Source organism: Xiphophorus maculatus, chromosome 14, assembly GCF_002775205.1.
Source record: "Xiphophorus maculatus strain JP 163 A chromosome 14, X_maculatus-5.0-male, whole genome shotgun sequence".
Lineage (NCBI taxonomy): Eukaryota > Metazoa > Chordata > Actinopteri > Cyprinodontiformes > Poeciliidae > Xiphophorus > Xiphophorus maculatus.
The window spans coordinates 27,655,583-27,670,774 of record NC_036456.1 but is presented as its reverse complement, the minus strand read 5'-3'; the positions used below and the strand labels follow the sequence as shown (position 1 = coordinate 27,670,774).

The 15,192-nt window shown below is 37.2% G+C and overlaps 1 protein-coding gene across 2 annotated transcripts; it reads left to right on the top strand.

Moving 5' to 3' along the window:
- Nucleotides 1-3,086: 3,086 nt before the first annotated feature.
- Nucleotides 3,087-14,129, top strand: LOC102233296 (interferon-induced very large GTPase 1-like). Of its 2 annotated transcripts, XM_014475400.2 has the most exons (6): nucleotides 3,087-3,169; nucleotides 3,286-3,365; nucleotides 4,164-4,242; nucleotides 4,340-4,588; nucleotides 5,023-5,283; nucleotides 8,649-14,129. In XM_014475400.2, exons 2-6 carry the CDS (start codon nucleotides 3,321-3,323, stop codon nucleotides 13,325-13,327), a joined length of 5,313 nt encoding a protein of 1,770 aa, XP_014330886.2. In that variant the 5' UTR covers nucleotides 3,087-3,169; nucleotides 3,286-3,320; the 3' UTR covers nucleotides 13,328-14,129. The 2 variants fall into 2 exon arrangements, with proteins under 2 accessions (XP_014330886.2, XP_023202373.1); XM_023346605.1 differs by lacking the exon at nucleotides 4,340-4,588.
- Nucleotides 14,130-15,192: the final 1,063 nt, after the last annotated feature.

The following is a 15,192-nucleotide window of genomic DNA, read 5'->3' as shown; positions in this document are numbered from 1 at the left end:
AGTGAGCCTAACTCCCACCTCAGGGGATAACATTTATTTCCTCTACTTCTTTTCTGTGTCAGGCTTATTTGATGTCAAGCTTTACTCCGTGGCTGATGTAGAGAACAAAAAGTTACATTTACCATCTTATGCAAATATCTCAAAATTCCTTGTAAATATTTTAAAATTAGCTCTTCAAAATCTGTGATTTATATTGCAAAAAGTTCCAACGATTATGAAATCTTGGAGCGACTGATCAGTGTGAGAAGATGTTCAATATTTAATTTGAATATTTACTCATCCAGCACAGCTGTTTATTAATGAATTTTGAATGTTAGAGACCAACAAAGCGTTTTCTCAGCGAGAGAAGTAAAAAAGTGACAATATGTGAATTTTCAGCTCTGCGTTCAATTTTCAGCCTTATTAGATTTGGAACAGCATAGAAATGCTGAGATGCAATAGTTCTGGTGGTTTGAACAGCTTCAAACCAAACCAGCTTTAGAACCAAGTCTAAATTTTGAGATTCATGAGTTTTGAATTTTAGCGACCAAAAAAGCATTTTCTCGGTGAGAGAAGTGAAAATGTGACAATATGTGAATTTTCAGCACTACACTCAATATTCAGCCTTATTAGCTTTGGAACAGCATAGAAATGCTGAGATGCAGTCGTTGTGGTGGTTTGAAGCTGGAACCAAGTCTAAATTTTGAGATTCATGAGTTTTGGATTTTAGAGACCAAAAACGCTTTATCTCAGCGAGAAGTGAAAAAGTGACAATATGTGAATTTTCAGCTCTGCGTTCAATTTTCAGCCTTATTAGATTTGGAACAGCATAGAAATGCTGAGATGCAGTAGTTCTGGTGGTTTGAAGCTGGAACCAAGTCTAAATTTTGAGTTTTATAGGTTTTGAATTATAGCGACCAGAAAAGCGTTTTCTCAGCGAGAGAAGTGAAAAAGTGACAATATGTGAATTTTCAGCACTGCACTCAATATTCAGCCTTATTAGCTTTGGAACAGCATAGAAATGCTGAGATGCAGTAGTTCTGGTGGTTTGAACAGCTTCAAACCAAACCAGCTTTAGAACCAAGTCTAAATTTTGAGTTTCATGAATTTTGAATGTTAGAGACCAAAAAGCGTTTTCTCAGCGAGAAGTGAAAAAGTGACAATATGTGAATTTTCAGCTCTGCGTTCAATTTTCAGCCTTATTAGATTTGGATCAGCATAGAAATGCTGAGATGCAGTAGTTCTGGTGGTTTGAAGCTGGTACCAAATCTAAATTCTGAGTTTAATATTATAACAGTTTGTTCATGTGTTTATCAATATACTGTATTATTGGACGACTGGCCCCTGAAGAACATTTATCATCTGTATATATCTGTATCTGTAAATATCAGATCAGAGTCCTGATAAAGTCAATATTGGTATCTGCCTAATTTTAATTCTACATTCCTTTTGTTTATGTAATGTCTGTGCTTTTAGGTCCACTGCACCACAAGTGTTAACCAGTCAGTTGTGTGGTCATGTTTTGGATTATTTTAAAAACATATAATTTCTCAATACATGACTTGCAGAACTGCTTGAAAGGCCATACACATTTTGTGGTTAATCTAATAAATTGTGATTTTCCCATACAACCTTGGAGTAAAAAAGGCTAATGGATCCATTGTTTTGCTTTTATTCTTTACACCAATGTTCCTTAATTCCATTCGTTGGGGACCACACGACATCTTTTTGGCGTTTCCCTTCTACCACACACCTGACTTGAGTAAGTCAGGCTTCTGCAGCACTTGATTGCACGCAATCATTTGAATCATGTGTTGTGAATCAGGGTAGTGGTCCCTGAGGACTGGAATTGAGTAACACCACTTTACACCCAACAATGAAGACTAATTAGTAGACAAATACAAAATGCTTAGAAAATGGATGAAATCAATAATGCTTTCAAATCATGTTTCCTCCTGCAAAAACTTGCTCCATGCATCTGTTTTTGTTTCTGTTAGAATGTATAACTTCTCTTGCTGCTGACATCTTGTCATAGCCTGCTCCTTCCTTGCTACAATTCCCGCCCCACACATTTATTTTTTCAATCACAGTACACATGTCCTATTTTAGGTCAGTTAGGATAACCAAAATTATTCCTACTGGCTAAATACCAGTCTATACATCTAAGCATTTTAAGCACAAGTTAATTCACAACATTCAAGTCAAATAGAGACACGTCAGTGGATGTATTCTGTGGCACACTATACATTTCCTGTCTTATTTTTGTGTTATATTTTGTATTTTCTTATTGTGTGCACTCTGTCCCATGATGGAGGCTTAACCACTGCCACAAGATGCTTGCTCTCGTTAGATTTCTGAGTTTTTAGTTTTCCAGGAAAATAAAAACCTTCCCATTTAAATTAGGATATTTCAGCAGTGCAGACCACAGAGTTCATATTTTTAGAATCCAGTAACTTTAATGTAACTGCATGTCTTTAATGTAGTAGTTTTGGGCTACTGGACAAAATGAAAAATACGGTATTTCCAATAAATCTGGTAATGCTCAGATATTCAAGCTTTTCTTCTGCCTTGAATGCAGCTTTGCAATTCTGATTCTCAGATATCCCAGCTTTTCACTAGCCTCATCATTTGTGAATCCCATGTGGTAAGAAAGTTCGGCTAAAATCATTAACACAGGCAAGTTGATTTGTTCGCATTTGTTGATTTGTATGCAATCTATACCTCTGTAATGGATATCACAAATTAGATTAAAGTAAACAGTATGTGGCACTAAAAAATAGTCCAAAAATACAAAATGTAAAAAAATAACCTTTTATTTAAGTCATTACATTTTTTTTTTTTATTTAGCTACAATTTATCATCTGGTCCGTTTTGTGTTATATTCACTAAACCTATAAATGATCATTTTTAGGTCAAAATTTTGCCAGAAGACACTCAGAAAATTATGGAACATAACACAGTTTTCCACTGCCTCTGAATCCCTTTGGGTCTGTAGTTAAGTTTCATTTTCTCACAGCCCAGCCACATTCGTTTCATGGATAAGGAGTGATCATGACTCCACCCACCTGGATAAAAGGAGCAGCTGAAGCATTACTCCTCTATTTGCAAGAGAATTTGGTTTCTCTGCTTTCACCTTGTTTCTATTCTGTAGAGTTTCCATTAAAAACTTTAAGAAGGAAGTCTTTAACAGGTAGGTTGCTTTTCCTTTATATGAACACAGTTTCTTTCATCAAGCTACAGCTCAGTGTACCTCATGGTATGCTATCCTAATTGCATGTTGTTTTCTTTTTACTGCTATTTCCCTAGAAGTAGGAGCGTTCTGTAAGTGGTGTGAGGTGTTGATGAATGTTTCTACAACAATGGCAAACTTGAAGGAGGAGGAAGAGGTAAGCAAGGATAAGAACCGAACTCAGATGTCTAAAAATAATAAGTTACAACAATTTGATCTAAATGGTGTTTAGATACTTATATGTGGTATTTTTCTGCAACATCGTGATTTTTGTGATCATTTTCAGTGAAGGAATAATTTTGATTGCAACTCCTAGTTTATAATTTCCTAAAGAAACAGTTGGGTACAGTAAACTTTAGCATATGACCACAAAAATATTTGTGTCAGAGTGTATTCACTCATTAACTAAAGCAAACAACAAAACTATTATGGAGCCTTTCAGGACATCTATCCTTGAAATAAAACAATGACAGAGGGAATGAGTCATTTAAGCTGAAAGCTGTAAATTTAAGGACCAGTCAGACCAGAAAAATTCATCTAACTGCAAAAAATACATTCTGGTCCATTATGTACTTGATTATTTTAGTGATTTGTTTTTTTTCTTTTTGAACTTTGTCCACTCAGATACAGCAAATCTGGAAAATATGATTTGGATGCAAATTCCATTTTTATGTATGTAAATGCCTTAATCCAAACTGTAATTTGACTATGGAAACCTTGAAATTATCCTTTTTTACTATGCATAAAATGATTATAGCTCACAACACTGTGTTCAGCCACACTTCTTGGGTTGAGGAGTTAAGTTTTGTTTTCATGTTCTTTTCACAGGAAATGAAACTTTGTGTTACTGCATCAAATGAAGGAGGGGCTGGGTTAATGTTTGACAAGACAGTCTACACTTGTGTTACTAGCAAGTTGCTGTTAATGAATAAATATTTTCTCATTTAAATTGCAGTTCTTTGATGCAGCAGGTGCCTTTACTGAACCTGACTGTAATCCAGAGGGAGGCTCCACTGTGTCACTGCAGTCTAACAGTATGTATGGAAAAAAATAAGTTTGAAACTATGGTTTTAATTTCTTCTTTTTTAAATATATTCATAAATCACAAATATTTCCTTTCTTTTCTGCCAGATGTTTCTCCACCTGTAGCTATTCACTGGGTTGGGACCAACATAGTTTCTTTTGGTTTAGCACCAATTGTTTCCCCAGTTAGGTATAAATTTCTAATAAATTACACCAGTGACACACATTCTGGGAGCATGGAGACTAGAGACTGCAGCACTGTTGAAATTGTGGGACTCAAACCTGGGACAGAGTACAGCTTTAGCATCACAAGGATTGCAGAAACAGAGGAAATAGCTACTCTGTCTGTAGTTACAGGTATGTTTGAGTTGGAAATGAGTTGGGACACAGTGAAGAATTGATGATGGGTGTGGAAATGAATGTGGGGTGACTGTGGCTCTGTGGGTAGAGTAGTCGTTGTTGTAGGTTTGATTCTAGCTTCCCCCTGCCACATATCGATGTGCCTGTGGGCAAGGCACTTGACTCCAAATTGCCTACCACTCTGCGTATCACTGTATGAATGCGTGAGCATTTGTGTGTGAAAATGGGTGAATGTTACTCCAGTGTAAAGCGCTTTGACTGGTCAAAATGATTGGAAAAGCGCTAAATATGTTCAGTCCATTTAACATTTGATAAATAGTGGCTAATTTTGATATTACCGTAGTCAAAGAAGAAAACATTTATTAAGATTGCAACTTAATAAAAAAAAATTATTCTTGCAAAACACATGTTTGTTCATGCTTCTTTAACAGACCCTGTTCCTCCCATGGCAATACAAGTCTCAGAGGTCAGCAATGAGTCGCTTTCTCTCCAGTGGGACAAACCCTCTGGAGAAGTGGAGTCTTTCATTGTTACCTGCTGCAGTGATGGTGAACGTGTGCAAGAGTTAAAAACAGAGACAAACAGTGTGACGTTCAACAGCCTGAGGCCTGGGGTTAGTTACTCCCTCCATGTTTCAACACAACTAAGGAATGGAACAATCAGCAAGCCAGCTGTAACATCGGCCAAAACAAGTGAGTAAAAAAAAAAAGAAAAACATAACCCTACGGAGATCAATAGGGAGATATGTGAATTTCAGGTGTAATTTAATCTTTGCCAATTTTTGGGAAAATAAAATGCCAACTTCAAGAAGTTGTGAACATAGACTTAATGCCACAAAAACAAGGTTTAATGTATTTTATATAATTAATTATGAGGTATAAAGATTGCTTCATTGAAAACTCTGGCCTCTGTGTATGGGGCAATATCCATATGAACAATTTTAGTCTTAACTGCATTTTACTTTAACCATACAGTTGGAATACTCAATAAATTCATTCCTTGATCCTTCTGGTAATGTTTACATCTGGGAGATGTTGTTGTGGTGGTCTGTTTTGATGGTTTGCAATTTGGTTCATGACTTTCAACTAATCCAGGTCAGAAAAAAGTTATAAAAAATGTTCTCTTGCTCCATCAATGTAGAACTTTGCTATTGATGTCTTAACATTTAATGGCTAGTGTTTTTGCTGTGTTCTTGTTTTGTTTGTTTGTTTGTTTTTTAATGCAGCTAGCAGAACAGGTCACCACACAGATACAGATGTGCAGTCTGCTCATCTTTCTCTTCCACTGCCAATATCACAGCATAGGGCAAAGAGGCTCATATACCAAACAGAAACCCAAAATAGATTAAAAAAACAAAACAACAACAATATGTTTAAGAACTACTTGCAAGCTATGTTCAAGAAAATATGTTGTGATTGTGAAGAGATAGCTGTGTTCTCTTGAGGATGTGGTTGACATAATCACAGACAACAGGTATCAGGGTCTACGTTTTGTGAAGGACAACACATACTTTTACAGAACATGAATAATGGCAGACCAAAGCTACCTCTAACAGTTGCCCTGGACTATCAAATAAGATTTTGCCAGGTACCATCATCAAAAATTTTGTGTTGAACCATAATTTAGTTTTGCTCTTACCAATGTAAAAATGCTGTATCCCAAAGGGCGAATAAAATGTTCAAGCTCATAAAAACCCAGGTTTCTTCAAAAGTCAGCTTATTTGGCAATGGCCTTGGAAAGTTACATAGACCAGCACTCTGGTGCCCTCTACTGGATGCAACGTGCATAAATCACACAGTTAAGTTAACCCCTTAACTCCCATCCATGGGACAAATCTAGTTTGTCTGAATTCCAGGACCGTGCAGAGACATTTGGAGGGGCAGGGGCTCAAAGTTAAAAAAGGGCACATTGAACAAGATCTTGAAACACAATACAACAACATAGCAACAACCCATATTAATGAAGAATTTAATTGGATCCTACTATATCATTGCCATCATGTGGGGACAATGCAAAGCAAATGTAGTCTATATTTTCCCCAACAGGTATAAAGTTGCTGTTTCTGCTGCTGACAGTCCTGGAGGGCTGAGATGATCTGAGACTGTAGCTGTTAAACAGACCATTGGAGAGAAGGTCGCTGGTTATGAAATAACTTGCTGCCATTTTACTAATTAAGCCCTAATAATATCTATTTAACCTCTACAATAACTTGGCTGCAGACTGATTTATAGATCAAAAAAGCTCAAAGGGGGCGCGCTGTGGTGGCGTAGGGAATAGCGCGACCCATGTTTGAAGGCCTTGAGTCCTCGACGCAGCCATCGCGGGTTCGATTCCCGGACCCGGCGACATTTGCCGCATGTCTTCCCCCTTGAATTGTGTTTGTTCATAAATATATCACAGCAAATAACCAATAATGAGTGATCGGTTTTAAACTCTGCCAATAAACCTGGTCTCCCTCTCACAGACTTCACCTTATCAATATTTAAACATGTTAGTGATGCTGAGGTTCTTAGTAGGAAGAACCTACTAACCTAAGGGGGTTGGAGATTCTGTCTAAGGCCTCCTATTACCTCGGGTCGGCCCTGCATGAACAGCCTGGAATCTCCTGGTTTCATGTTTTCTCTGCAGCCAAAGCATTTCTGTATTTAGGGGCGAGGCAAGTTTTGTCCCGCTATTGCGAGGACAATTACGAAAATGTGTGGGGGGACCTTCTCCTGCTTTCAGCTAAGGATGAAGAGGTGCTGCAGAATCCAATAGCTGGTCTGCATATGACATCAGGACTGATACTATTGACCTGTTGCTTGTTCTGATTCAGTCTCTCCAGTTACCTCTTCACCTGAATTCTAGAGACAGATAGGTGTAAGGAATAGATGGGTAAATGGATAACCCTATTTTTCCTGATTTGGTGGCAGACAATAATGGAGGAGTTGCAAGATCCATGACTGAGGTGGAAGACAATATACAAGAAAACCTATGGGTCCAAGGAGATTGGGAGCTGGGGAGTGTGTAGGGAGATAAGAGGAGGATATTGACATTGTTTGTAAACTGAACCTGATTAAAACCTATTTAACTTATTTAAAATTATTAGTTGTCAGATTCACTCTATGAAGATCTCAATCTGAAGTCCCTTTTACTTGAAGGGACTTCAAGTAAAAGTTTTACTTTTACTTGAAGTCCTTTTACTTTTACTTTTACACATTTTTGGATTGTTCAGCTGGAGTTTGCTCTCTAACTTCTTCATGTACATCTCCTTGCTGTTTCTTATCCTGACTTTAAGTTGCTTTTGTTTGCTGCTAATTAATTCTTTCCCATCCCGAAGGCTCCTCTTCTTGCATAGTACGTCCAACAGCAGACAGCAACTGGTGAAACACTAACGTAGCAGAGACATTGTAGATGTTGCCGCAAATGCTTTGAGGTGGCAACATCTCAAAATGAGTTGATGACATCATATGAAGCGTTCAAATAGAGCTGATGCTCTGAAGCATGTTGTTGTTAACACCGGAGAAGAAATAATATGGGTAAAGCCTACCGTTAACCATTTTCTGGGACGCTTAGAAATTTCCATGGATTACATCTATTATTGAGAAGCACTACACATCATTCCCTCTTACTTTCCCCAGTCTTGTTGAAATCTTTCTTCTCGTGTTGCCAGAAAGGCAGGCTAAGAGAATTACAGTTTTGGAAATGATGCTTCTCAAAAATGGGGTAGCAGTTTTATATAACTGAGGGTTGAGATGTCATGCAACTATTCCAGGCTGCAAAAGACAAAACACCAAAAATCTTTCCAGCTGCAAAACTAGAATGACAAATATTTTAAAACTCAGGGTTTAACCAGAAGCAGGATAGTTTTAAAACATATAGAGGTGATGTTACAATTGACCTTGTGCAGCTTGATATTTTAGATTAATTGTGAAGGTGTCTATACAGGATGCACTTTAATGTGACAGTCTGCAGAGAAATTAAATGCCAGGCTTATGGGCAGGAAATGTAATTTTATTTAGCATGTTTTTTCTTCTTGTAAAAATATAAACTGTTAATGTTTTATTTATATTCACAGTGACTGATCTGGAGTTCCAGTTAGAGGATCTTGGGTTGAAGAAATATAAAAGAGAGAAAATATCATTGAGCAAGATTCTTGAAATCGATGAGAAGACCATTACGGATCAACCTGTAAAGTGTAAATCTGAAATTCCTTGGTATTTTCTAAAAAAACAGATGATGGTTAATGTAACTGCAAGAAATGTGAAATTCACTTCTGGATGTGACTTAGTCTGCAAGGATGCAGTAGGAACAGCAAAATTAGATCTGAGAAATTTGCTTAACATTCCAGACACGGATGATACATTAAACCCTCTTGATTTAATCACTGCTCTCTTTCTGTGTTCTGATGGGTTTGTTCAGCAAGAGTTAGCTCTCAAACTGTCCATGTGTCAGTTCTCTGTTCCTCTGCTGCTTCCTAACTGTGATACACAGCAGTGCACCCTCATGCTGTGGGCCATGAGAGACATTGTAAAAAGGTACAGACCTCCAGCTCTTTCAGAATCAAAAGGCTTCATAGAAGAAAGAATTGTAAATTCTGAACTTCCAATGATCTCATTTGTGAGACTGGGTGAGTGCTCTCTGTCCAAATCAGAGATCCTCAATAAACTTCTGAGTAACTCTCAGCAATACCATGACACCTTTGTTCACCGTGACATGGAGTGTGGAGACAGTCCAAGAAGAATATCCAATGGACTGACTGAAATGACCTGGTACCTTCCCTGTGGAAACAAAAACATTGACATTTTCAGTGAACCAGTTGCTATAGCTAACCTTCGTGGAGACATTGCTTCATTTGAAACCCAATTCTCCTTTTTGTGTCAGACATCTGCAGCAGTTTTTGTGTTTTTTGAGAGTGAACATTCTGGGTTAGAATTTCTAACCCAGCAAAACTGCAAAGCTCAGATCTTCCTGGTTGGCAATGTTCGAAGTAAAACCTTCAGTCTGGATGCTTTAGAAGAAGTTGCAACGAAGTTGTGCTTGACTAATAACAACATTATTCTAAAAACCAAGAGCATGAATGATGCAGATTTTGTCAAATGTTTGAGAAAAACGGTCAATGATGTTGTTCATAGCCAGCATATAAAGATTTCAGTTGAGAACATGGTAAGTGTTGCCCATGAACTGGGAGTCTTAGTAGAAGAAGATGCTCCCGACTGCCAGGCTGGGAAAATAAATGCAGATGCCATCACTGCAGAGATTGAAAACATTCCTCAGTACAAAGAAGAACATCTACCCCTACAAGGACAAATATGGAGGGAACTTACTTGTTTAGAAAAGGAAGAATTTCGCCTCCAAAAGGTGGGTTCACAAAACATCGAACATTATAGGAGTAATCTTCATGAGCAAAAAACAGAGCTACGTAAAAGGCAAAACTCCTATGCAATGTCACCGGCAATGAGATGCTTCATCAATGCTATCTCCACCAAAGGTATGGAGAGGTGCTATTTTCTTAAATGGATGCAAATGAACCTTGACAACCTGTCTCGGATAAAACTGTCTGGTCTCAGGGAGCTTTACAAAGAAAAAAGCAAAGATTCTGAGAACAAAGAAGAGATCAAAGAAATCGACCGACAACTTTCCAGCAGCTCACTGGGAGTTGAGCACTTCTTTCGTGAAATGGGTCAGATCTACGAAGCTTCTCTTTACCTTCCAGAAACAGATCCATCACGTCAACAGCTGCAACATCTGCCCAAACTCTGTGCTCAGTTGTTGCTGGATGGATTTCCTCTTGAGCTTGTAGATGGAGATGCTTCCAACATTCCTCTCAGATGGGTGAGTGATGTTCTCTCTCAGCTCAATGACTTGGTGTCTCCAAAGAACAAGATCCTGGTCGTCACAGTTCTTGGAGTTCAGAGCACAGGGAAGTCCACTCTCCTTAACACCATGTTTGGAGTTCAGTTTGCAGTCAGCAGTGGTCGATGCACTAGAGGTGCCTTCATGCTGCTCATCAAAGTCAATGAAGACTTCAAGAAAGTTCTCAACTGTGACTTCATGATGATCATCGACACTGAAGGCTTAAAGTCACCAGAGCTAGCACAGCTGGACAACAGCCATGAGCATGACAATGAGCTGGCAACACTTGTTGTTGGTCTGAGTGACATCACCATTATCAATATTGCAATGGAGAATTCAACAGAGATGAAAGACATCCTGCAGATAGTGGTGCATGCTTTCCTCAGGATGAAGGAGGTCGGCAAAAAGCCTCAATGTCAGTTTGTTCACCAGAACGTTTCTGATGTTTCAGCTCATGAGAAGAACCTGAGAGACAGGAAGCTGCTGTTAGAACAGCTGAATGAGATGACCCAGGCTGCAGCTAAAATGGAGAAGAAAGAGGAATACAAGAGCTTCACTGATGTGATGGAGTATAATCCAGACACTGGGAACTGCTACATTCCTGGACTCTGGAATGGAAACCCACCAATGGCTCCAGTCAATGCAGGATACAGTGAGACTGTCTATGAACTCAAGAAAAACATCATCCAACAGCTGGGAAAGTGTGAGTCAACTTCTAATAACATCTTGGAGTTCACAGAGTGGATAACCAGCCTGTGGAACGCAGTAAAACATGAAAACTTCATCTTCAGCTTCAGAAACAGCCTGGTGGCTGATGCTTACATGAGGCTCTGCACAGAGTACAACCAATGGGAGTGGGAGTTCAAAAAGGAAATGTACAAATGGGTTACCACAGCAGAGACAAGAATTTCCAATTTTGGTACCGCTGCTGCAAAATCTGAAATATCTGACATGAATGAATTCATCATTGTGTTGAAAAGTGAAGCAACCACAGAGCTGACCAAGTGGGAGACAAAGCTGCTCGAAAACTTGAAAAATTACTTTGAGCAGTCAGAGGGTCATGTTTATCTGGTTGAAGGATACAGAGAAGATTTTGCAAACAGTACGAAGAGCCTTCGACGAGAAATAGAAAACTCTGTTGTTAATCAGGTGATAGCAGCAGTTGACATAAGACGAGGAATGGCAGAACTCGATAAAATCAAGGAGAACCATACAAAAAAATTAGAAAATCAGGTGCATCAGCTCATTGAAAAATGTCGCAGGAAGTCCATTCAAATGACTGAAGAAGAACTGGATGATGAATTTGCCAAGATTTGGAGTGAGACTGAAAATGAATTATCTTTTTCAAAATTAAGTGTCAAGGACATCAGCAGCAGTGTCCTCCACCATCTGGCAGCCAATCTCTCAATGAAAGGAGGTTATGCAAGGGAATTACTAAATGCAAAAAAATTGCAAGATTGTGGAAGAGAGCCATTCAAATACAATCCTGAAGCCTTTATGGACAGAGCAAGACACAAAGTGAAGAAGTTTCTTTTCCGTAAGGATTACTTGTTGGAAATTCAGAAATTGGCAGACAACATCATAGATGCTTGCACTCAGTTTGTAACTGAGAAAATTGAAAAAAAAACTAATTACCATGACACTTACACTGAGGAGATTCTTCATATCATTGATGAAATGCTCAAAATGAAAACGGTGAACACAAATGTTGACTTTGAAGTTTCTCTTAAACAGCACATCTGTGGATTTGCAGCAAGAGAGTTTCAGACAATGCATGAGCATTTTCTACATGAGAATGATCCTGCGACATGTTTTGATCAAAACAAGGAAAAGTTTTGTGCTGATTTCAAAGATGTTTTCCAGAAAAAAGACCAATGTGAGAAAAAGGCTCAAGAATTCACCGACAAATGTTTGAAACCAGCAGTTGAAGATTATGTCAACCGTTCCCTGGGACCAGACATCATTGATGAAATGTTAACAAACCAAAAGTTCAGCACAAGAATATTCTTCCAGTATTCCATTTTATTGGATTTGCTATTAAAGGATAAATTTGAGCGCTATTTGAGATTCATTCTCTCATATGAAAAATATGTAAAAGATTGGATCCTCAATGAAATGTTGGAACATTTCTCAAATGAAGCTACAACAAATGCATTTGAGGAGCAGCATATAAAATCAAGCATCATCTGGATAACTGACGCAGTCGACAAGGCAAAACAGAAAGACTGTGTCAACTTGAGGAAATTTGTTGAGGATATCTGCAAAGAACTGGGAGATAAACTAATCATTCCCCAGGATGCTCTTGGTGCCTTTATGATCCTAAACAATGCTGACTGGGAGCAGTTTGCTCTGTCACTCAAAGAATCTGTTACTGAGATGGGACACAGTCTTACAAAAATATTTAAGAAAAAACAATTCTTTGAAAAACTGCAAAGTCTCCATTTAAAGCCACAGAATGAGCTTTTCACCAAACTAATTGGCTGTGGCAGACAGTGTCCATTTTGTAAATCTCCCTGTGAGGCAGGAGGAAAGGAACACACTGAACATTGGGCTTCACTGCATCGGCCAACAGGTTTGGGTAGCTACAGGTTTGTTTCCTCAAGTAAACTTGTAACCAATATCTGCTCTTCTCTTGTAATCACTGACAGGAATTTCCGTTGTCATGAGACTAATTATACATCTCACCCTTATAAGCTTTATAAAAAAATATTCCGAGCCTGGAAAATTGTACCAGATGTCAGTCTTGAGGCTTCAAACTACTGGAAATATGTAATGACAAAGTACAATGATGACTTTGCTAAAGCATATAAAGCCAAATCTGCTAAAATTCCTGAGGCATGGAAAAATGTCACCTATAAACAAGCAGCAGAAAGTCTCAAAGAGTCATTTAGCATCAAGTGAGATAACAGAATCCATGTTGACAGATTTACACATGTTGTTAATAAATATTTAAATATAAACTCAGCTGAATTGTTGTGTTTAACTAAATTTAGAGTCATTGGTCTTCCTCACTAAAATGCAGTTTTACCAGTATCAAGTAGGTAGAAGTCACTTTTAGTCATGACTTTTTAATTTTGTCTTGTTACCTAATTTTAAAAATCTCAAACCAATCATGACCTGGTCTTATCTGATGGTGCATATTTTTCTTATTTACTTTAATGTGTGTTTTTTTTCTTTTGCAAATATACTAATGTGATTTAATTGCTAAATCTTCCTGGATATTTTTAAAGTTATGGAAATAAACCAGGTTGTTCAAAATGAGCTGAAGACATGTCTCTGGAGAGACAGCTAAGGTGATTTTATTTTGTGATGTATGGAGAAAATATATCATTTCATTTCTAAAATATCTAAGTCGTTGACAATTTTATGTGCTATAACATATATTATCTGCTTTGTATTCATTCTTTATGTTGTAATGGTATATCATGCTTATTGATTAGAATTTAGATAGATGAACATGTTATTTACTCTGCCACTTTGAAGTGTTTGTTTCTCTGCACTAGTGACGTATATTTTCCTTGTGCCAAGATAAAATGGGAGAGTTATAAAAAGACAATGTTAAATAGTTATCTGTTGAGTAATTAAAATATGTGACTCCCTTGAACAACTTTGTTTTGTATTTTATATAAAGGCATTAGCAATTATGGATATGTAACATTATATATTAGTTGCATTGTTCTGTTAAAAGACTAAATAAACAGAATCTCTGAAATGGCTGTGTTTAATTTCAGAATTATAATATGTAGAATATAACTTGTAAACTGAAAAAAAATTAATGATTTGGACATGTTTAGTATGACTTTTGAGTTTCTAAATTCAACAAAGAAAAATTCAAGGTGCTTTTAAGGTGCATCTTACCAAATCCAATAATGATTTTTTTAATTTACTTACAAATCACTTAATAATTTCCTGTATTACTGAATGTTAATATTTTTTAATGTATCAATGCAGCTTTTAAGCACTATCACATATACCATGTTTTAGTCTGTGGGATGTTAATGACTACGTCAAAAAATGTAAGTACAATGTTTCCAGCAAATATGCAAGTAGGTTGTTTATTTAATATAGTCCTCATAACTAGTATGTTCTATATACCATTTCTACTAAGGAAAACTGCATGACTTTAAACATCTTCATTTACACTAAATTTGGATCGCCCACTTCTTCTAGGGGAAAATGAAATAGAGTGACCTTCCTTAAATATATATATAAAAAATGTTCATACCCCACATTTCTTTGACAATAAAACTTTTTTATTATCAAAGAGTTTGACAATCAAAGCAAACATGAAAATAAGCAATTTGCTTATTTGACAAGATGGTGCTGCAGAACAGATGTACCAGAAATAACTTCGTTCCTGTTCTATATTAGGGAGTCCGACCTTTGTGTGCGATTTTTAAAAACATTTTTTTAATTCCACACATCAAAAGAACCCTTTTTTAGTCATTTAACAGGTTTTCATCTGGTTAAAAAAGATGGATCTTGGCCAAACAAACAAGGTGTCATATTTATTTTTCTGCAAAAAAGTTCTTCAAAGAACAATAAGATTTATTGAAAAGAATAATGAAAATAATGGGATGGTCTGAAGCAGTGGTTTCCAAAGATTTTCTGGGCCCCCCTATGGATTACAATAAAATCCCCCACAAAAAAGAAAAAAAAATCAACTGGGCACACACATCGTTCCAGACATAAACCTATACACATATTTTGTTTCACTGAAGTTTATTTCACACTTCAGGTTGCAACAAAACACATTACAAACCATC